The sequence below is a fragment of the Macaca thibetana genome, chromosome 2, assembly GCF_024542745.1.
Source record: "Macaca thibetana thibetana isolate TM-01 chromosome 2, ASM2454274v1, whole genome shotgun sequence".
NCBI lineage: Eukaryota > Metazoa > Chordata > Mammalia > Primates > Cercopithecidae > Macaca > Macaca thibetana.
In genome coordinates, this window is record NC_065579.1 from 149,248,434 (window position 1) to 149,271,108 (window position 22,675).

Sequence of the window (22,675 nt, forward strand, 5' to 3'; positions counted from 1 at the left end):
CTAATTTGGAAAGACCCCATTAATTGTATAAAACTCCCATTAAGAAAACCTCAGCAAGCATTTTTTTTCCCTGATTTTTAATTGGCCCTTGTAGAACAAGGAAGCGTTTTTAAGAGCCTTGTATATTTGATTAAAAATGAGTAATAGTACCCAACTTGTCCATTTGTAATGCGTCTGTTAATTTTGTCCTCTGAAGACAAGCCCAGACAGTTCCCCAAGTTTTGGAAATAATTGTCAAAAAACATTTGTGTTAAAAGCCTGTGTATTTAATTCCTTATTAAAAGCCCTGACCCAAAACTGTTTGCTCTGTTTCAACTTAATATAAATCTGTAAAGCTTAGTTTTTAATTACTTACACGTAATTGATTAGAGACATTAAATTCGAAGATGACCACAAGAAGAGTCAACTATTTCTTCTGGTAGACAGGAGAAAAGTAATGGCAGATAATTTACATTCTTTTTAAGTACCCCTCTGTCACTAGGCTTAAATGACTAGACGGTTACCTAAGTCACTACAGTTAGACTTTTACACAGCTGAACTAAACGTGTCAATAGGAAGGATGTTAGGTGTGTGTGGGGTTGGGAGTGGGAGCGGGGAGGGGAAATTCAATGGAACTGGAAGTTGTGTTGTGGCCCCCTAAATACCCCTGTAGCCGGTTTCTCTCGCAGAGGGATGGTGATGAGGGAAGAATAAATCATGGAAGCGGGGAAAGAATGCAGAATTTGAAGTAATCTGTGAAAGGGAGATTTAGGAGAAATTGGCCTTAGTTGGTCTCCTTCCTTTCTCTTTCCTGCTCTGTTGTAGTTTTCACCATTCTCTGCTGTGGGTAACTTGAAGTGCAGAGGAAGGATTGCCTCTCATTCTTAGCTGAATTAGCCCTCGGACGTCATTGTCCAGCCTGTCTTGGTTCTTAACAGTGCTGCCATTTTGTACTCTGTGGTGTCAGCTGCCTAAGGTCTCTACGAGATAAAGGGTCTTCACAGGGAGCTCAGCGTGGCTTATTACTCCACGTATTTTCTTTTCTCTTCAGTTGGACAGGGGTTCCTTGAAGCTGAAATTAATTGTTTAGTTTTTTTCCCCTTCCAAATCAGTCTTCCATGTGAGTAATAAGATTTAAAGGAAGCATTCTTTCTTTCCTCTTCTGTGTCGTATCCCTAACCCCTGACTTTCCATTAATTATACACACATTTGGATTAGAAAGCAGTTGGCTTTTTGAGGAGTTAACAGGAAGAGACAGTTAATTATTCACATATTAGTGTGGCTTGACTACCTCAGTTTTCTTTCTTTACACTTAGCTGATCCTCCCTAAAAATAATGAAATTAGGGGAGGGATATGACATGTGTTAGCTTTTGAGCTTGGAACCTTTTGTTGTATTTGGATTTTTGAATATGCAGTGAGGCACGTGAGAGCTTTGACTGAGACCACTGAAGAGTTTCAGTGGGAAAGGTTAAAACCATAATGGCAGAGAAGGGAGGTGCCAGGACAATACAAGTGTGTTTTTTCTACTTTATCTTTTTTTAATTAATAAGTGTAGCTTTGTCCTGTTCCCTTTTTCCATGGACCTGGTAAAATTTCCCGGCCAGAGACAGGTTGAGGTATATGATAGAGGTATGACTCACTTTGTCTTTGAAACATGTCTTAAAATAACACTAAGTCTTTGTTTTAAAATAAAGAAGAAAAACAAGACCTAGAGTCAATTCTGTTACTCATACCCTGTTAGCTTGCTGTAACCTTAAAGAAAGAAAAGATGTTGGTACATGAAAAAGGAATAATAAAAAGTCAAAATTAGTCTTCTTCATGAAGATCCTTTCTTATTTCATTTTCCAAATTCCAGTTAAGTTTCTTACCAGGAAAAAAAAAATATATATATATGTGTGTGTGTGTATATATGTTTCTCTCTCTCTGTGTGTGTGTGTGTGTGTGTGTGTGTGTGTATGTATAGAAAGGATCTTACTGTCTACATAGTTGTCCTTGATTTTTTTTCACTTAATATATCTTGGAGAACCAGCACATAAAGCTAACATCATTCCTTTTAATGGCTGCACATGTTCCATTGTATGGTTGAGTCATAATTAATGTAACAAGTCCCCTGTCTATGGATGCTTAAATATGTTTCCAGTCTTTTCCCATTGAAGGGTTGTAGCAAACATCCTTGTACTTTCTTCTTTGATGAGTGTCTATGAATAAACCCATAAGGTTGTATACTATATATCTCTAGCAGTGAGATTGCTGAATCAAGAGTACATACAGTTTTCATTTTGATAGATATTTCCAAAGCTCAGTTTAAAGCTTTGTCTTACTTAAAACCTTGTATCCATTGATATTGGAGTTTGTTTTGATATCTTAGTACTTTCTGGTATTTTGGGGAAATTTCAGGGTATTTCAAAAACAGTTTCCAGGCCAGACAGTTTAACTCCCAATATATGCCTTAATTTGGGGCCATAGGAATAAGGAACTTATGTAAAAAGGAAGAGAGATTTATTTTTCTTTGCATGTGGTCGGTTTTCAGGAAGATTTTTAAAGAGGTCATTTGTTTTTCATTTGGAGTATTTCCACTTTACTACTTCTGTATCAAGGTGTGCTCTCTTCCTGTTCCAAGTCTCTCACTCTAGCACTTTATGCCTTTTTTCCAAAATATTATCTGTCCCTAGAATACTACTACTTCCTCAATACTTATTGTTTTGGCTTGATGCTAAGCATACAATTAGGTAAAAAAAAAAAAAAATCACATCAAGCTAAAAATCTTCTGCACAGGAAAAGATATAGTCAACAAAGTGAAGAGACAACCCACAGAATGGGGGAAAATATTTGCAAACTACCCATCTGACAAGGGATTAATAACCAGAATATATAAGGAGCTCAAACAATTCTATAGGAAAAAAAATCTAATAATTCAATCAAAAAATGGACAAAAGATTTCAGTAGACGTTTCTCAAAAGACATGCAAATGGCAGACAGGCATATGAGCATGAAAAGGTGCTCAACATCATTGATCATCAGAGAAATGGAGATCAAAACTACAATGAGATGTCATCTCCAGTTAAAATTGCTTATATCCAAAAGACAGGCAATTACCAGTGCCGGTGAGGATGTGGAGAAAAGGGAACCCTTCTATGCTGTTGGTGGGAATGTAAATTAGTACAGCCACTATGGAGAAAAGTTTGGTGGTTCCTCAAAGAACTAAAAATTGAGCTACCATAGGATCTAGCAGTCCCACTGCTGGGCATATACCCCCCCAAAAGGAAATCAATATATTAAGATATTTGCACTCCTGTGTTTGTTGCAGCACTGTTTACAATAGCTAAGAATTGGAAGCCACCTGAGTGTGTATGAACAGATGAGTGGATAAACAAAATGTACATGTACACAGTGGAGTAGTATTCAGCCATAAAAAAGAATGAGATCCAGTCATTTGCAACAACATGAGTGAAACTGGAGATCACTATGTTAAATGAAATAAGCTAGGCACAGAAAGACAAATACATGTTCTCACTTATTTGTGGTATCTAAAAATCAAAACAATTGAACTCATGGACATAGAGAGTTAAAGGATAGTTGCTAGAGGCTGAGAAGGGGAAGGTGGGGATGGTTAATGGGCAAAAAAAAAACAAAAAAGAAAAAAATGAATAAGACCTACTATTTGATAGCACAATAGGATGACTGTAGTCAATAACAACTTGATTGTACATTTAAAAATAAAGAATGTAATTGGGTTGTTTGTAACTCAAAGGGTAAATTCTTGAGGGGATGGATACCCCATTCTCCATGATTTGCTTATTTCACATTGCATGCTTATATCAAAATATCTCATGTACCCCATAAATATATATACTTATGTATATATGCACTGCCCCCAATTTTTTTTTTTTTTTTTTTTTTTTTTTGAGATGGAGTCTTGCTCTCGCCTGGGCTGGTGTGAAGTGGTTCGATCTCGGCTCACTGCAACCTTCACCTCCTGGGTTCAAATGATTCTTCTCCCTCAGCCTCCTGAGTAGCTGGGACTACAGGCACCCGCCACCATGCCTAGCTACATTTTTTGTATTTTTAGTGGAGACACGGTTTCACCATGTTGGTCAGGATGGTCTTGATCTCCTGACCTCGTGATCTGCCTGCCTCGGCCTCCCAAAGTGTTGGGATTACAGGCGTGAGCCACTGTGCCCGGCCAATGTTTTATGTATTTAAAACATAAAAACATAGTTATTTTATATATTTAATGATTGTTTCTAAGTTTTCTTTAGTGATTTGTCTGGTAGTGTTCCTGTCAGTTTATTCTTTATTGAATTCATCTCTTCTTATTTTTAAGGTATTTTAATATATTAAGGATATGGAATTTTTGACTGATGTTACAAATACTTTTCACCAATTGATTTTTAAGGATTTCCAAATAAATGGTCAGAATAATCAAATTTTAGCCTTAAGGGAGTGTTTCATTTAGTTTTAGTTTATTTTCTAAGAAATGTGATAAATGAAATTTTTGAAGAGAGCAGATATTTGGTGATGTATGTAACATCTTTGACGTTTATTTTTATTTATTTATTTTTGAGACAGGGTCTTGTTCTGTCACCCAGGCAGAGTGCAGTAGTACAATCACAGCTCACTGCAGCCCCGACCTCCTGGGCTCAAGCCATCCTCCTGCCTCAGTCTCCCAAGTAGCTGGGACCACAGGTGCGTGCCACCATGCCCAGCTAATTATTGTATTTTTATTTTGTAGAGATGGGGTTTTGCCTTGTTGCCCTGGCTGGTCTCACACTCCTGGGCTCATGTGATACGCCTACCTCAGCCTCCTAGATTGTTGGAATTATAGGCATGAGCTACCATACCCAGCAATCTTTGACCTTTAGATTTTAACTTTGCTGCCTTAAAGATTTTGAAAAGTGAAATAAGGTGTTTTGTACAGATATACTGTATATATTCTAGGCTGATAACACCTCGTACCAGGGAAGAAAGATTAGCAAGTTTTGAATTATACATTTGTATATTTTGCTGTTTATGAGGTTGTTTTGAGCTGTTCATTTCAGTAAAGGTTTCTCCGTTAACAATAACCTTAGTAAAGGAAAGAGTATTTTGATTTCAGTAGTGTGTTGGAATTTAGCTTTGGTGTTTGACTGCTGAAAACTGTGATCAAAGTTGGTCATTACTTATGTGATTAATTTGGGAAAGAAGTGACTAAACTGAAATATACTTAACATTTTCATTATGGTAATGACTGCTGTAGTGGTTTTCTGTGTATACCTTTGTATACATTTTTTATTTCGTCAAGATAAATTCCAAAATGTAGAATTCCTTGTTCAAAGAATATGTACATCTTTATAGCTTTTGATACATACTACCAAATGACTTTTGAAAGTAGTTGATATAATACATACTTTTATTATCAGTAGATGAGTGTCTTTTTTTAATACTTCAACATTGGATGTATTTTTTAAGAGTCATTATCAGTTTGGTAGTTGAAATATGATAGTGCTGTTTAATGGTAATTTCTTGGATTACTACTGAGACTCTTTTTTTATGTTTAATGACTATTTCTAAATTTTTAAAAATGATTTGCTTCATGATGTTCTCTGTTTATTCCTTATTGAATTCATCTATATTTTTATTTTTAACACATTTCAATATATTATTAATATATTAAAGAGTACGGATCCCTTGATTGATGTTACAGATACTTTTCCCTAATTTGCTTTTATGTCAGGCTTATTTTTCAATAATAAAGTAGTTAGGATTTTATGCCTTTATATCAAAATGAAAATTTGTGTTTTATTTTACCAGCCTTTGGAAACCGATCTTGGTATTATAATTTTAAAATTGGAGGCAGTTCCAAAGTACATGAATAAAATCTTTGTATTTGACTGTTCAAATTCTTAATTTGAAAATTAAAAAAATGAAGTAGTCATATAAAACTAATTTACTATGTTTCGTTGCCAAACTTGGTCTTTCTAGGCAGTTATACTTAAGCATGAACATTGACGACAAACTGGAAGGATTGTTTCTTAAATGTGGCGGCATAGACGAAATGCAGTCTTCCAGGACAATGGTTGTAATGGGTGGAGTGTCTGGCCAGTCTACTGTGTCTGGAGAGCTACAGGATTCAGTACTTCAAGATCGAAGTATGCCTCACCAGGAGATCCTTGCTGCAGATGAAGTGTTACAAGAAAGTGAAATGAGACAACAGGATATGATATCACATGATGAACTCATGGTCCACGAGGAGACAGTGAAAAATGATGAGGAGCAGATGGAAACACATGAAAGACTTCCTCAAGGACTACAATATGCACTTAATGTTCCTGTAAGTAATTCCTTTATAGGATACTAAACTTAGAAACATAGTTTCTTGTTAAGTAATACTGCAAGTCATCGAAGAAATTTCAGGAAGTGTTTCAGGGATAAATAGTGTTCTTGAATAGATATACTAAAATATTGACATAAATCATATTTGAAAGGCAAAATTAAGTTCTTGTATTATATTATTTTAGAAGCTTATTTCTTTCAGGATAACAGTATTTCTGTATCAGGATTACTTGGGTATTAAATTTTAAATTTAATGCTTAATTTTGAAAGATACTTTATTTAACTTCTAGGCTTGTCCTTAAAGAGTAAAACATTTGAATCTTCAACATAACTAGAAAAAGATCACACATTCAAGGGTTTTTCCTTCGAATTCTGTAATTCCTGCCTTCTTAAATTTTTCTAATATGCTCTTATTCTCTGTTCTCTTTGTGTTCTCCACTTGCTTGATCTGTTTATCTTTTTAAAGTATATCAGCCCTTTACTTTTTCCTGTCTACCCCAGACATTAAGATGTTTCATAAGCGCCCATATCTTTTTCCTTCTTCTACCTTTATTTTTACCCAGTAATCAGTGAAACCACAACCGTCATGTAAATTCTTGTCTCTTCTTTCTATGATATCAAACCTGGGTTCCTTTCAGTTCATCTAACATGTACTTTTTTTTTTATTTAAGACTTTAATATATCCTGCTTGAGATAATATCGTCAGTCATACCTCATACCTGTTTTATAACCTGTAGATATAAGTTGACTTCTTCTTCTTAACTCTAGGTTGAGTCCCTGTGACAGGGACTTGTGATTTACTTGTACGATGTTTCTCTGATAGATTGTAGACTGTAAGGACAGGAGTTTTGTCTTACTTTTCACTGTAGTCCAGGTGTTGGCACATGGTGTGAATGAATGGATAACTACTTGTAGTTGTGCTCTGATATAGACGTTCACCAGCTTTACCTAGCCCATTGCAATAACTTTTTCCTCTTTAGCCTGTTGATGTGATGGATTACATTAAATTGATTTTTTTATGTGGAAGCAACTTTCTTACCTGGAATAAATCCTGCTTGTTTGTGGTATATAGTTCTTTTTAAATGTGGTTGGATTCGATTTGATAATATTTTGAGGATTTTTACATTTGTGTTCTTGATAAATATTAGTCTATAGTTTTCCTGATGTCTTTGTCTGTTTTTGGTATTAGGGTAATACTGATCTCATAGAATAAATTAGCAAGTATTCCCTCTGCTTATGTCTTCTGGAAGAGATTGTAGAGAATTAATATAATTTCTTCCTTAAATGTTTGGTAGAATTCACCAGTGAACTGCTTTGGGTCTGGTGCTTTCTGTTTTGGAAGGTTATTGTTGATTCGATTTCTCCTATAAATGTAGGTCTCTTCAGATTATGTAATTCTTCTTGTGTGAGTTTTGACAGATTGTGTCTTCCAAGGAATTGGTCCATTTTGATAAAGTTGTCAAATTTGTGGGAACAAAGTTCATAGTATTCTTTTATTATCCTTTTAATGTCCAGGAGTTTATAGTGATGTCCTCTCTTTCATTTCTGATATTAGTAATTTGTGTTTTCTCTTTTTTGTTTGTTTGTTTTAAGACAGTAATTTAAAAAAAATTACTGTCTTAATTCCTTTTTTTTTTTGTGAAGTATCATTTAACTGAGTTAAATTATATAGGGTTTTTTTGGGTCTGTAATTGATGTACATTTGATTTTAAAAAGACACTGTTTGCCTTATATCAGGACAAAGAAGATTTACATACAACTATCAGCAAAAAAACAAAGTTTCTCTGTGATCTAAGCAGAGGTACTCTTTTCCTTGATCATAAGAAAATGCAGTATTTTTAGAAGGTAAAGCTATTAAGATTACAGAAGTTTTACCAAAATGCTTTAAGCAAAAACTCTTTAAGAAAAAAGTATGAGTTCTCATTTTCTATTCTTAGCATAAATTTTAATTCTTTCTGGTAGAACCTAAGTCTTCTGAATGCCTGTTAGCATCATCCAAAGCTTGAACTTCTTCTATTTCTGGATTAAAAATTCATTCACAAATGAGCTGTGCAATGCGATCACTTTTTCTGACTTTAAACTTTTCTTTGCCAAAATTAAACAGTACAGCACCAACATTTCCTCAGTAATCTTCGTCTATGACACCAGTTCCTACATCGATAAAGTGTTTTGCAGCCAAGCCAGACCATGGAGCCCCTCTTCTATAAAACCCAGAAGGAAGAGCTATCTGAATGCCCATTTTCACTGTAGCTTTCTCCGTAGGTGGTATTGTATCATCGTAGGCACCGTCGAGGTCATAGCCTTTGGGCTGTGTGGATCCCGGAGTCAGGGTTGTGGCCTGCTCAGAGAGTGAGGCAAAACGGAGCTGCATGCTGCCCTCCTCTGCAAACCAGGCCTGTTTGCCGGGGGTAATGGTGGGTGTCTCTTCAGAGCAGGGCATGGCAGAGTGAGAATGCGAGCAGTGGAGAGAGCAACAATTTTTAAGTGTCCATTTTAGTAGCGTAAACTATATTGACATTGTTGTACAACAGATCTCTAGAACTTTTTCATCTTGCAAAACTGAAACTGAAACTCATATTCGAATAACTCTGCATTTCCCCCTGCCCAGTGGTAGAGGCTTGCTCATTTTACTGATATTTTCAAAGAAACGGCTTTTGGTTTTCTTGATTTTTTTTTTTTTTTTTTTTTACTCTATTTCCTATTTTCAGTTCCATTTATTTCTACTCTCATTTTTATTATTTTTTTCTGCTTGTTTTGGATTTACTTTGCTCTTCTTGTTTTACTTTCCTAAAGTGGAAGTGTATTCATTTTAGATTTTTTGTTTCTAATATATACATTCATACTATAAATTTTCCTCTAAGCACTGCTTTAGATACATTGCACACATGTTGATAGTTGTGTTTTTATTTTCGTTTAGTTCAATATATTCTAAAATGTCTGTTAAGATTCCTTCTTTGGACTGGGTGTGGTGGCTCACGCCTATAATCTTCGTACTTTGGGAGGCTAAAGTGGGTGGATCACTTGAGCTCAGGAGTTTGAGACCAGCCTGGGCAACACAACAAAACCCCCATCTCTACTAAAAATACAAAAATTAGCCGGGCATGTGGCATGCGCTTGTAATCCCGGCTATGTGGGAGACTGAGGCATGAGAATCACTTGAACTCTGGAGGCAGAGGTTGCAGTAAGCCAAGATTGCGCCACTGCACTCCAGCCTGGGTGACAGAGCGAAACTCTATAAACAAAACAACAAAAACCAAACTTCTTTGCACCATTATTGTTTAGAAGTGTGTCGTTTAATATCCAAGTATTTTGAAATATTTTCTAGCTACCATTCTGTTATTTAGTTCTAGTTTAATTCTCTTGTGGTCTTAGAGCAGACGCCGTGTGATTGCTATTCTGTTAAGTTTATTAGATTGTGTTTTATGGCCCAGAATGTTGTCCACCTTGGTGAAATGTTACGTGTGAGCTTTTAAAGAGTGCGCATTCTGTTTTTGTTGGATGAAGTAGTCTATAGATTGCAATAGACTGACATTTTTATTGGACTGACAGTAGCCTGAGCCTTCTCCAGTGTATCTTTCAGATAGTTTCTACTGTCATCTTTCCAAACGAGATGTATACATGTCATTCCCTTACTGAAACTTCTCTAGTGGTTCCTCATTACTAAACAGCTAAAATGTACTTTTTTGCATGGGCGGAAATAGCCATCATACTCCTGTCCCTTATCCAACTTTTTTTTTAAAACTGTAGTCCAACCCCTTTCCCCACCATTTTATACTTTAAGCATATGAAATTAATTTAGTTGCCTAGGTCCACTATGGTTTTTTTTCTGTTACTTTTGTTAATGTCGTATATGCCTATAATATTATTTATTTGGCAATTTCCTGTTGTTCACGTTTCACCTTAAAAGATTTCTCTTTCTTGTGATTTTCTTTATGGTAACTACAATAACTTTGCATTTCCTTGCTTGCAGGACTGTCTTGTCATTATATTTTAAGATATTTTTTTCTGTATCGTGCCTTTAAATTTTGTGTTTTCAATACCTGGGTTATAGTAGGCAGATTGTTTTTGAGTGAAAATATGCATTCTGTTTTTAATTGAGGAAAAGTTTAAAGTGAAATGCTCAGATTCTGAGTTTGTAGTTCAGAGTTTTGACAACTGCATAAACTTGTATAATCCATAATCCATCAAGACACCAAATGTTTTCGTCATCCTGAGGAGTTTTTTTTGTAATTCTTGCCAGTCAATTCCCTCCACAACAATTGTTCTCATATTTTTTCTTCATAAATTGTCGTTGTCCCTTGAGAACCTCATGTAAATGGAGTTATATGTAACTCTTGTGTCTGACTGCTTTTGCACAACATGTTTTGAGATTCATCCATGTTGGTTGAATGTATCAACAGTTCATTCTTTTTCCCTATTCATTAATGTTCAGTCATTTTAATTAATATCTTAAAATTTATTCATTTTCCTTTTTGTGGTTATTTGTGTTGTCTCTTTCAATGATTATGAATAAAGCGGTTAGGAAAATGGTTGTACAAGTCTTTTTTTCATTTCTCTTGGTACATGTTCGTGTAAGTCTTAGTTCTCTTGGGCTTTCATTGATGGACCTAGTGTCTGTCTTTAAATCAGTATCATATTGTTTTGATTGCTGTATCTTTTATAGTAAATATTGAAATCAAGTTGTGTAAGTCCTCCATTTTTGTTGTTCTTTTGTAATGCTGTAGTGACTATGTTAGGACCTTTGCATTTTCATATAAAATATAGAATCCACCTTTTAGGGCTTTTTTTGTTTTGTTTTTTTGTTTTTTGTTTGTTTGTTTTTTTAAAGCCAACTGGTTCTGATTGAGGTTGCATTGATTCTGTCTATTGACTTGATACAAACCAACATCTAAACAATAATGGCTCCCAGTCCATGAACGTTGTACACCTTTACTTTTATTGAGGTTTTCTTTATTTCAGCATTGTTCTGTAGTTTTCAGTGTAAAGTTATTGGGCATATTTTGTTAATTTTATCCTTAAGTATTTCATGGTTTTGGTTGGATGCTGTTGTGAATGGTATGTTTTAAAATGTCAAATTCTAATTGTTACTTTCTAGAATATAGAAATGCAGTTGATTCTTTTTATATTGACTATGTGTTCTGTGACTTTGTTATCTTTACTGATTAGTTACAGTAGTTATGTTGTAGATTCCTTAGGTTTCTTCACTATCGTATTGTCCATATGTTTTACTTTCTTTCCAATCTGTATCTCTTTTATTTCTTTTTCTTATTGCACTGTCTGGGGCCTACAAAACAATGATGAATAGAAGCGATGCAAGTAGACATCTTTGCTTTGTTCCAGATCTTAAGGGGACTGCATTTACTCTTTCATCATTAAGAATTATGTTAGAGGCTGGGTGCAGTGACTCATGCCTCTAATCTCAGCACTTTAAGGTGCCAAGGCAGGGAACGGATTGCTTGAGCTAAGGAGTTGAAGACCAGCCTGTGCAACATGGGGAAACCCCATCTCTGCCCAAAAAAAAGAAAAATTACCTGGGCATGGTGGTGTGCACCTGTAGTTTCAGCTACTTGGGAGGCTGAATTGGGAGGATCACCTGAGTCCAGGAGGTGGAGGTTGCAGTGAGCCAAGATCACACCATTGTACTCCAGCCTGGGTTACAGAGTGAGACCCTGTTTCAAAAATGGCATTAGGTATAGGTTTTTCATAGATTACTTTTATTACGTTGAAGTGTTCTTTCTAGTTTTCTGAGACTTTGTCTAAAAAACGTGAATGGATATTTAACTTCATCAAGTATTTCTTCTGCATTGATTGAAATGATCATATGAATATCCTCTCATTCTCTTAATATAGTGAATTGTGCTGATTTTCAAATATTAAACAGCCCTTGCATTCCTGGGATAAATCACATGTGGTCATGATGTGTCATCCTTTTTTCTTGTTGAATTCAGTTTACTAATTTAAACATTTGTATGTTTATGAGAGATATTAGTCCATGGTTTTTTTTTTTTTTTTTTTTTTTGTAATAGCTATGTCATTTTTAGGTATATTGGCCTCATTTTAAATGGGTTAGGACGTATTTCCTTCTCTATTTTCTGAAAGAGTTTGTGTAAGATTGATATTTCTATCATACATATTTGATAGACTTTACCAGTAAAGCTAATCTAGAGTTGAGTTTTCTTTGTGGGAAAGGTTTTTTGTTGTTCTTTGGAGACAAGGTCTTGCTCTGTTGCCCAGGCTGGAGTGCAGAGTGCAGGGGCCCAGTCACAGCTCACTGTAACCTCAACCTCTTGGGCTTAAATTATCCTCCCACCTCAGCTTCCCAAACAATTGGGACTACAGGCACATGTCATCACACCAGGCTAATTAAAAAAAATTTTTTTTTATAGAGACAGGGTCTCACTATGTTGTCCAGACTTGTTTCAAGCTCCCAGGCTCAAGTGGCCTCCCACCTCAACCTGTGGGAAGGTTTTAAATTACAAATTTTATTTTAAAAACATAAGTAGGCTATTCATACTAAACATTTTTTTTTCTTGAATAAGTTTCAGTAAATTGTATTTTTAAAGGAATTTGTCTATTTCTTAATTGTTTAATTGGCCAAAGTTCTATTAATATTTTCTTTTGTTGTTTTAAGGATCAATGGTGATTTCTTTTTTTCTCATTCCTGCTATTGGTACAATAATTTTTCTTTTTCTTGATTAGACTGGGTAGAGATTTATTAGTTTTCGTTGTCTCTTCAAATAATGACATTTCAGTTTTATCAATTTTCACTATTCACTTTAACTTTTTTTTTTTTTTTTTTTTTTTTTTGAGACAGAGTCTTGCTCTGTCGCCCAGGCTGGGGTGCAGTGGCCGGATCTCAGCTCACTGCAAGCTCCGCCTCCCGGGTTTAGACCATTCTCCTGCCTCAGCCTCCCGAGTAGCTGGGACTACAGGCGCCCGCCACCTCGCCCGGCTAGTTTTTTGTATTTTTTTAGTAGAGACGGGGTTTCACCGTGTTAGCCAGGATGGTCTCGATCTCCTGACCTCGTGATCCGCCCGTCTCGGCCTCCCAAAGTGCTGGGATTACAGGCTTGAGCCACCGCGCCCGGCTCACTTTAACTTTTGTTCATTTTTACTTTTTATTATTTCCTTCTACTACTTTGGTTTTCATTTGCTCTTCTCATCTTAACTTTTTAAAGTAGAAAGTTTGGTGACTGATTTTAGATATTCATTTTTGACCTAAACATGTGAAGCTCTAAACTTTTCTCAGCATGGCTTTTGATGTATTTTTATCATTTTAATTCAGTTAAAGATACTTTTAAACTTCCTTTATTTCTTTTTGATTCGTGAGTTAATTAGAAGTGTTTTGCTTAATTGCTGAATATTTAAAAATTTTCCAGATACCTTTTCATCACTGATATCTAATGAGTGTGGTTAGAAAATATATGCTGTATGATTTCTGCCCTTTTAAATTTATTGAGACTTGTTTTAGTGCTTGGCACATGATCTATTTGGTGAGCGTTCTGTGTGTACTTGAAAAGAATGTGTATTCTGGCTATTGTTGGTTGGGTTATTTTCTAAATGTCAGTTAGGTCAAGTTGTTTAGTTATATTCACTTTTTCTTTTTTCTTTTCTTTTTGTTTTTCTTTTATTTATTTATTTTTTTGCCCATGCTGGTGTATGTAGCCTTCACCTCCTGAGCTCAAGTAATCCTCACAACTCAGTCTCCTCAGCTATCTAGTCTGTGGGCACACACCACCATGCCAGGCTAATTTTTAAATTTTTTTTGTAGAGACAGAGTCTCACTATGTTGCCCAGGCTAGTCTCACACTCCTGGGTTCAAGCAATCCTCCTGCTTTCACCTCCCAAAGTACTGGGATTACAGGTGTGAGCCACAATGCCCGTTCACTAATTGTATTCTTTAATTCTTTTATGTACTCAGTGATCTACATGTTCTGTTAGTTACTGGGAGAGAACTGCTAAAGTCCAGCAGTTAAAGTTTGTTAGCCAAAAGACTCAGTTCAGAATTACATGTTACATTTAATTGTCGTGTTCTTCAGTTTTTGTTAGTCTGGGTTAATTCATCACTTTTGGAATTTATATTTTACATTTGTTTAGGAGAATGTCCCTCAGGCCTTACCTGATTTTTTTTCCTCCTTATGATATTTAAGTTAAGCATCTTTGGCAGGAATATTGTAGAAATAGTGCTGTGTTTTCTTCCCATTGCATTCTGACAGGCAGCACCTGAGTTTTATTTGCCGTCATTCAGATGATGGTTCACTTTGATCAATTGACACCTTCCAGGCTTTGCTACTATAAAGTTATTCCTTATCACAGTTTATGTGCATCAGTATGGAATTAGGGTTTTTAAAAATTTGCTGGGTTAAAATATATTACTGTGATTATTTTCATACTCAGTTTGTTTAAGATTTGGCTAAAAGAAGCCTTTTCAAGCTGGGTTTTATGTTCTTGGACATACCTTGTCAGTCGTTGAGTACTTCTTTGCTTTTTGGCACATTATGTTCTAGGCTTATCTTGTCCGTTTTCTGCTTCAGTTCTGGAGTCAGCCATTTCTCCATGGACTCCCTAGTTCATTTTAGTGGAGAATGGTATTTAGAAACCAGGGTCTGGGTGCTGAACATGCTGCTCCTTGCAGTTGGGGTATACCTGCTCCCAGGCCTCTCAATGGACAGAGCTAGAGAATGTATGTATGTATGTAATTATATACATTCGTATATAGTGCACATATTCCTTTCTATAATAATTTCCATACCTATCAATATTGAAAACCATAAGTTCCTAATGATACCTCCCATTACAGTCCAACAGAGTACATTAGACGGTGAGAAACCTGGCTTGTTATCTCAGCATATTTACTTATTACCCTAATGCCCGATGCAGATGCTCCTAGGCTTCTAAACCTCACAGGAGTACTTGCTACCCCTGCCCTGTGTGGATACCTTTCTCCTCCTGCATGTGCTTTGACAACTTGAACTAGACCTTAGCTCCAAGTGGACCCCTTCCTTAGGGCACTCTTACTTAGATACACTGCACTGGTCCACACCCACTCTTTGATACCTTCTTCATCCTCCTTAGCTTTTGGCATCATGCTCCAGGCTGCTCTTTTCCCACAATCTAGACCCTTCCTTATGCTGCTTGGGCTCCAACACCTCATGCTGAGCTGCCCTTCTATATGGAGAACCACCTCACCCTTCTTGGGCTTTGACATCTTATATTGGGCCTCCTCCCATGTAGAAGCCCTCTTCGTTCTGTCTGGTATCTGACATCTTGCTTGGCCCCAGCTTATGGCTTTAGAACTGACTGGTTCCTGGAGGATAAGAGGATAGGCAAGAGCAGGAAGGGGAAAAGGACAAAATCTATCCTTTTTTATTTTAAAATTATATAGATTTATGGAAGGTGGCAAAAATGGTACAGAGAAGACCCCCTGCATCCTTCATCCAATTTCTCCCAGTTGTTACATTTTATATAAACGTACTGCAATGTCAAAAATCAAGAAATTCACATTGCTACAGTGTATCCCATATTGGGTACTTTATGCAAGAACCCCTAACCGTTTTTGGCACCAGGGACCAGTTTCTTGGAAGACAGTTTTTCCACGAATGGGGTGGGGGTGGAGATGGTTTCAGGATGATTCAAGAGCATTACATGTATTGTGCACTTTATTTCTGTTGTTATAATATATAATGAAGTAATTATACAACTCGCCATAATGTAGAATCAGTAGGAGCCCTGAGCTTGTTTTCCTGCAACTAGACCGTCCCATATGGGGGTGATGGGAGACAGTGACAGATTATCATCAGGCATTAGGTTCTCATTAAGGAGCAGGCAACCTAGATCCCTTGCATGTGCAGTTCACAATAGGGTTTGAGCTCCTATGAGATTTTAATGCTGACAGTGACCCAACAGGAGGCAGAGCTCAGGCATTAATGCGAGCAGTGGGGAGAGTGTATAAATACAAATGAAGCTTTGCTTGCTCATTGGTTGCTCACCTCCTGCTATGCAGCCAGGTTCCTAACAGGTCCATGGCCTGGGAGTTGGGGACTTCTGTTTTATAGCACGTATAGATTTGTGTAACCACCAAAGCAATCAAGATACAGAACTAAGCCAGGATAACAAAGGTATCTCTGGTGCTATCTGCTATAGGCACACCTCTTGTCTTCCTTCCACCATTCCTAACCCCTGAATACCCCCGATCTGTTGTTTATCTCTAGAACTTTGTCAGTTTTGAGAATGTTGTATCAATGGAATCCTACAGGATGTGACCTTTTGGACTTGACTGTTTTTTCACTCAACATAATGCTCTTGAGAGTCATCCAGGTTGTTGCATATATCAGTAATTTGTTATTGTTTGTTTTATAGTAGTGTTGCATAGCATTGATGTACCACAGTTTACCATTCACTTATCGAGTTTAGTTGTTTCCAGGTTTTGGTTATTAAAAATAAAGCTGGTGTTAACATTTGCGTGCAGGTTTTTCTGTGAATATAGGTGTTCATATCTCTAGAATAAATATCCTACAATACCGCTATCACCCAGATATAGTCACTCATAAATTTTGGCGTATGTGCTTTATGCTTTTTTGATAAGCATGCCATACATGAGATGGTATTGCTTTTTATGTAGTCTTTTCACTTAACAGTATATTTTGAACTTTTTTCAACTCTGTATTCTTCTAAAACAACTTCAGTGTCTGCTTGATAATTCCAGTGTCTGCTTGATAATTCCATTTTTATGGTAACCCATAATTCATTCCTTATATTCCCAATAGATAATGATAAATTTGAGTCCGTTCTGAAAATGAATCAATGAAAAGCTGTATTATGCCATATACCAGATGGGCAGAATTTGCAAAGTGTTTGCATAACATTGGTTTATAGTAGAACATAAGAGACATGAGAAATTCTATCCCTTACTTCTTACTTATGTTGATAAGGTTGGGGGGTAAAGGTAAAGGGCAGGTCTGGGTTTCATTAATGTACTTTCTTTCTCCTTTTTTCTTTTTTTTTTTTGAGACAGGGTCTTGTTCTGTCACCCAGGCGGGAGTGCAATGGCGTGATCATGGCTCATGGCAGACTTGATCTCTTTGGCTCAAGTGATCCTCTCACCGTTGCCTCCAAAGTAGCTGGCACCACAGTTGTGTGCTACCTTGCCTGGCTAATGTTTAAAATTTTTTTCAGAGATGGGATCTCAGTATGTTGTCCAGGCTGCTCTTGAACTCCTGGGCTCAAGCCATCCTCCCACCTTGGCCTCCCAAAGTGCTGGGATTACTGGTGTGAGCCACCACAACTGGCCATGAATGTACTTTTTCTTTCTTTTTTTTTTTTTTTTGAGACAGAGTCTCGCTCTGTCACCCAGGCTGGAGTGCAGTGGTACGGTCTCGGTTCAGTGCAACCTCCACCTCCTGGGTTCAAGCATTTCTCCCTGCCTCAGCCTCCCAAGTAGCTAGGATTACAGATGCCCGCCACCATGCCTGGCTAATTTTTGTATTTTTAGTAGAGACAGGGTTTCCCCATGTTGGCTAGGCTGGTCTTGAACTCCTGACCTCAGGTGATCCACCCACCTCGGCCTCCCAAAGTGCTGGGATTATAGGTGTGAGCCACTGCACCTGGCCGAATGTAAATTTTTGAATTGAAGAGAGAAATTGATGTAGAATAATATGATCCAGGTCCCCAAAACTGTAGAAACTTCACAGTCCTTTACTCAAGTGTTTTTGTAGATTGTGCTAAAGCCTTTTAAAAATTGATACTGAACATGTTAATGATTTTCTTCTTTGATTTGCTCATTCATATGGAAGATACAGATAACTTTATATTTAACTTTTTTTGGTCAGTTCAAAGCAAAAAATTGAGTTTTTAGTTTTTTAAAATTGTTTAAGTTCTGTAGCTTATGTAAACTCGCTAGTGTCTGGTGACATTTGAAATATAAGTCATCATTTGTGATAACTACCAATTTTCAGGATTTATTTTGGCTCTCTAAGTCAGTCACTCAGATTTAGCTCAATGGCACTATGTTTTCAACAGCAAAGTATAGGCCAGCTGTTTCTTATTTTAATAAACTTTACTAATAGTGATGGGGTCTTGCTGTGTTGCCCAGGCTGGTCTCAAACTCCTGGCCTCAAAGCAGTCCTGCTGGGATTACAGGCATGAGCTACTATGCCTTGCCTAGGCCAACTTTTGAACATCTACATCTTTCTCATTAGAATTTGTTTTTAATACTTTAAATATTTAAATTAGATTTTAATAAAATTAATTTTTCAGTTCCTTGGTCACACTAGTCACATTTCAGGTTGTCAGTAGTCACATGTAGCTAATGGCTTCTGTATTGGATAGTGTAGATAAAGAATATTTTCATTATTTCAGAATATTTTATTAGATAGCACTATATTAGAAAGCCTCTCAACTCAGAAACAAAATTTTATTTCAGCAATTAAAAAAATTATTTGGCCTATCCATTTTACACTTATCAGACCCATTCAGGAGGATTTAGCAAATCATAAATTTTTATGGTCTTTATTTTTTCAGTTTGGTGACAAGCATGTTAACAGGAAGGACTATGTTCTGTATTAGCAAAATAGGGCAAATTGTAATTCACAGTGATATATGCGACATTCATCTTCTAGAAACTATTGCTTTGTATCACTTGAGTGAAAGGATTTTATAAAGTAGGAACTATCTAAAAAATCATGCTCTAGTCACATAATGATATAATAAAATATGAAATATTTCAGGCATGTATATAATTCCTTAAAAAATGCTTCAGCATTCTTGTAGCATTGTTAGTCATGAATTTTTGTGCTATAAAGCAGCATGTATAAAATTGCAGGCATATTGTTATGCATTTTTGTGTTTATGATTAATTCATTTAATGGCCTAGGAAACTCAAAATATATTTGGCCGTTGGTGTAAGACCTCTGTTTTGGTTTTTAGTTTTAGATTTCCTTAAATCCTATTACTAGTTTAGGGAGGAGGGTATAGATAATTCTCCCAAATATTTCTTGCTCCAGTCAATAAAAACTTAATATACAGATGCTAGGGATTGGTGACTTTTTTCTTCCTATTAGAAAAAAGGAATTATTTTACCCATTTCAGTGGCTTTGTGGTATTTATTATTTTTGACAAATATTTTGTGCTTTGCTTTAATTGAGGAATTGCATTGCGTTTATTGGTGACGAATGATCTTTCAGAATCATTCTGGGGGGTGACAAATCAGTTTGCCTTTGTATTTGTTGGCTTAAATAGCCATTTATAGAATATGTTTCTTCCCCTCTCTGGCTAACTTCCAACTTGTTATTTATTACATTATGTACTTTTTCGAAGTCTTTTATAAGTTATATGCAATTCTTAACTACCATTGCATTTCTTTTAAAGTTTATTTGAGGGATTCGGTAGTAGTTTTGTTTTAAGGAGAATAGATGGTAACTAACTTCAACTGTAGTTTTTTCACAAGATTTTACTCTCATACCACATGGCTCTTTAAAAAAGTGTATTATCTACCAGCAATCATTATTTGGGCAGAAAGCATGTACTGAGTACTGTTCCTTTCCTGGTGAGAGTCATGTTTATTGCTTATTATTAATGATTTCAACTCAACAGGCAAGTAGATGAATCAGATTGTCTCTTCCAGTAGATGGTTTTAGGGAGTTGATCCAACATGGTCTATTTTTCAGTATCCTCACTTGCTCTTAAGGTTGTTTGACCCAGTTTATATCTTTTTTTCCCCCTTAAGTGAACATAAATTGTTGGTAGAAGATTTCTTTATAGATGACTTTATTATTTTTATTTTTAAATTTTTTATAGAGATGGAAACTTGCTAGGTTGCCCAGACTGGCCTTGAACTCCTGGCTTCAAGCCAGCCTTTTGCCTCAGCCTCTCAAAGTGTTGGGATTATAGGTGTAAGCCACCACAGCTGGTTTCTAGCTGACTTTAATAACATAACCAGTCTCCTAACACTCTTAATATAGTTCTCTCTGACCTTTGATGTCTAATTGCTTCATCTGGAATTGTGAGACAGTGGTACTGAAGGAGAGTTACGCTCTTAGACTAGTAGTTCAGTACACAAATTGGAAATCATTTAGGACAGGGTATGTAGAGTCAGCCTAGCTACATTAGTTTCAGAGAGGTCTACTTTAGTGTTTTTATATTTGTATTTTATTATAAAAGGACTACATTGTCATTGTAAAAATTAAAACAAGGTAGAAGAAATAATAAAGTGAAAAGTAAAAATTTCCTTGTTTCCGATGTCTGTCTACTACTCTAATTCCAAAGAAATAGCTACTAATATTGATACCTTTCTGGAAGTTTTACATTTATAAAGAAACATATTGTGTGCATACATTTTTGTCTATATAATACATTTTGGATATATAATACATATATTTGACTGGGCGCAGTGGCTCACACCTGTAATTCCAGCACTTTGGGAGGCTGAGGCGGGTGGATCACGAAGTCAGGAGATTGAGACCATCCTGGCTAACATGGTGAAACCTTGTCTCTACTAAAAAAAAAAAAAAAAAAATTGGCCGGGCGTGGTGGCACGTACCTGTGGTCCCAGCTACTTGGGAGGCTGAGGCAGGAGAATGGCATGAACCCGGGAGGCGGAACTTGCAGTGAGCTGAGATTGCGCCACTGCACTCCAGCCTGGGCAACAGAGCGAGACTCTGTCTCCAAAAAAAAAAAAAAAAAAAAAGCATATTTAATATAAATATACAATATTTTGTTTTACATAAATTGGATAATGCTGTTTGTGTGCATTTGAAATTTATGTTATTCATTTAATGACACATCTTGTGGAGATTTCCATGTTATTGCATATAAAACTGCCCTATTTTAATGAGTGATTAAAGGATATGCCATAATTTATTTAATCACACTCCTCTGTTGATTGACATTTGTTATTACTGGGTTTGTTTGAGTGAAATAATTGGAAAGGAGCATATGTGTGTGTGTGTGTGCGCGTGCGCGCACATTTATAACATTGCTCTAGGTATATGTCTTTTTATTGAAATGTAACATTTATACAGAAAAGTGCACAAATCATAAGAGTACATCTTGGTTAAATTTCTCTGAAGTGAACATCTCATGTAACCACTATCAAGATCAAGATATAGAATCCCTTTTGGTCACAGCACTCCTCTAGTTCCTAAAGACTACTACTACCCCAACACTTTTGTCATAGTCTATTAGTTTTACCTGACTTTGAATTTGAAATAAGCAGAATCATAGACACTATATACTGAGTATCTGGTTTCTTTATTTTCATTGTTTATGAGATATACCCATGTTATTGCATGTAATTTCTGTATAATCATCAGTTGAATGAATTTCATTTATTCTAGTCTAATAGGCGTTTAGATTGTTTCTAAATGTTTGGTATTAAGTGCTGCTGTGAATAGTCTTGGATGTCACTTGTATGTGTATGTATTCATTTCTGTTGGTTATATACTTAGAATTGAATTTACTGGATATGCATATGTTCAGCTTTAGTACATACTGACAAGTTGTTTAAATTGGTTTGGCAATTTATAATGATTGCTCTATATCCTTGCTATTTGATCTTGTCAGTCCTTTTAAGTTTAGCCGTTTTGGTGGTATGATAGTGGAATTGCAATATGGCTTAATGTTTCATTTCACTGATAACTAATGAAATTGAATGTCTTTTCATGTTTATTGACAATTTGAATATTATTTTTTAGTAAGGTAGATGTTCATCTTTTGCCCAATTTTCTATTAGGTTGTTTCTTTCTCTTACAGATTTGTAGTAGTTTTTTATCCACTGGTTGGATGTATGTATTGCAATTATCATTTCTGACTCTGGCTGGTCTTTTTGCTTTTTTGATAAACAGGAATTAATAAGGTTCAATTTATTGTATAAGTCTTTTCCTTTTGATATTTTTTGTGTCCCTCTTAAGAAATTTTTGCCTGTCCCAACATTGTGAAGGTATTTTCCTTTTTTAACTTCTGGAGGCTTTATGGTTTTCTGTTCCCATTTAGATCAGTAATCCACTGGGAATTGATTTTTGCTGGTGATGTGAGTGTGGAGATTAAGATTTATTTGATAGCTCTGGTTTCTTTCTCAAACTTACTCATAGAGATTTTCTCTCACTTTGCTGGGTTAATGTTTCAGTTTTTAGAACAACTTAGTATATTAAGATAATAATATGTTTTTAAATTAATGGTAAGGATTTGTACTAGGACTGGATTTAATTTCTTTTTAAGGTTGAAAAATGTAAAAATTTTTAAACTATAAAGAGAATAAAAATTGTTATAATCTTACTACTCTAGGATAACTGCTCTTAACATTCCATTGCTAGCATTTTAATGTTTCTTTTTTGTTTTTCTATGTAGGTAGTTGTGTGTTTGCATAAAATTTGCTCTATTTATATTTGT

At 35.8% G+C, this 22,675-nt stretch overlaps 1 protein-coding gene and 1 pseudogene across 10 annotated transcripts in view; one reads left to right on the forward strand and one right to left on the reverse strand.

Moving 5' to 3' along the window:
• ZNF148 (zinc finger protein 148) overlaps window positions 1–22,675 on the forward strand; it is a 141,495-nt gene that overhangs the window by 55,027 nt on the left and 63,793 nt on the right. For 8 of the 10 annotated variants that reach the window (XM_050781636.1, XM_050781643.1, XM_050781645.1 and 5 more), the window contains one exon: window positions 5,942–6,290. In XM_050781636.1, coding sequence (XP_050637593.1) covers window positions 5,958–6,290 — 333 coding nt within the window. In that variant the 5' untranslated portion in view covers window positions 5,942–5,957. Of the gene's footprint in view, window positions 1–4,549; window positions 4,667–5,941; window positions 6,291–22,675 lie in introns of all 10 variants that reach the window. The other 2 variants (XM_050781638.1, XM_050781639.1) reach the window with 1 other exon arrangement.
• Window positions 8,238–8,732, reverse strand: LOC126947770 (deoxyuridine 5'-triphosphate nucleotidohydrolase, mitochondrial-like; annotated as a pseudogene).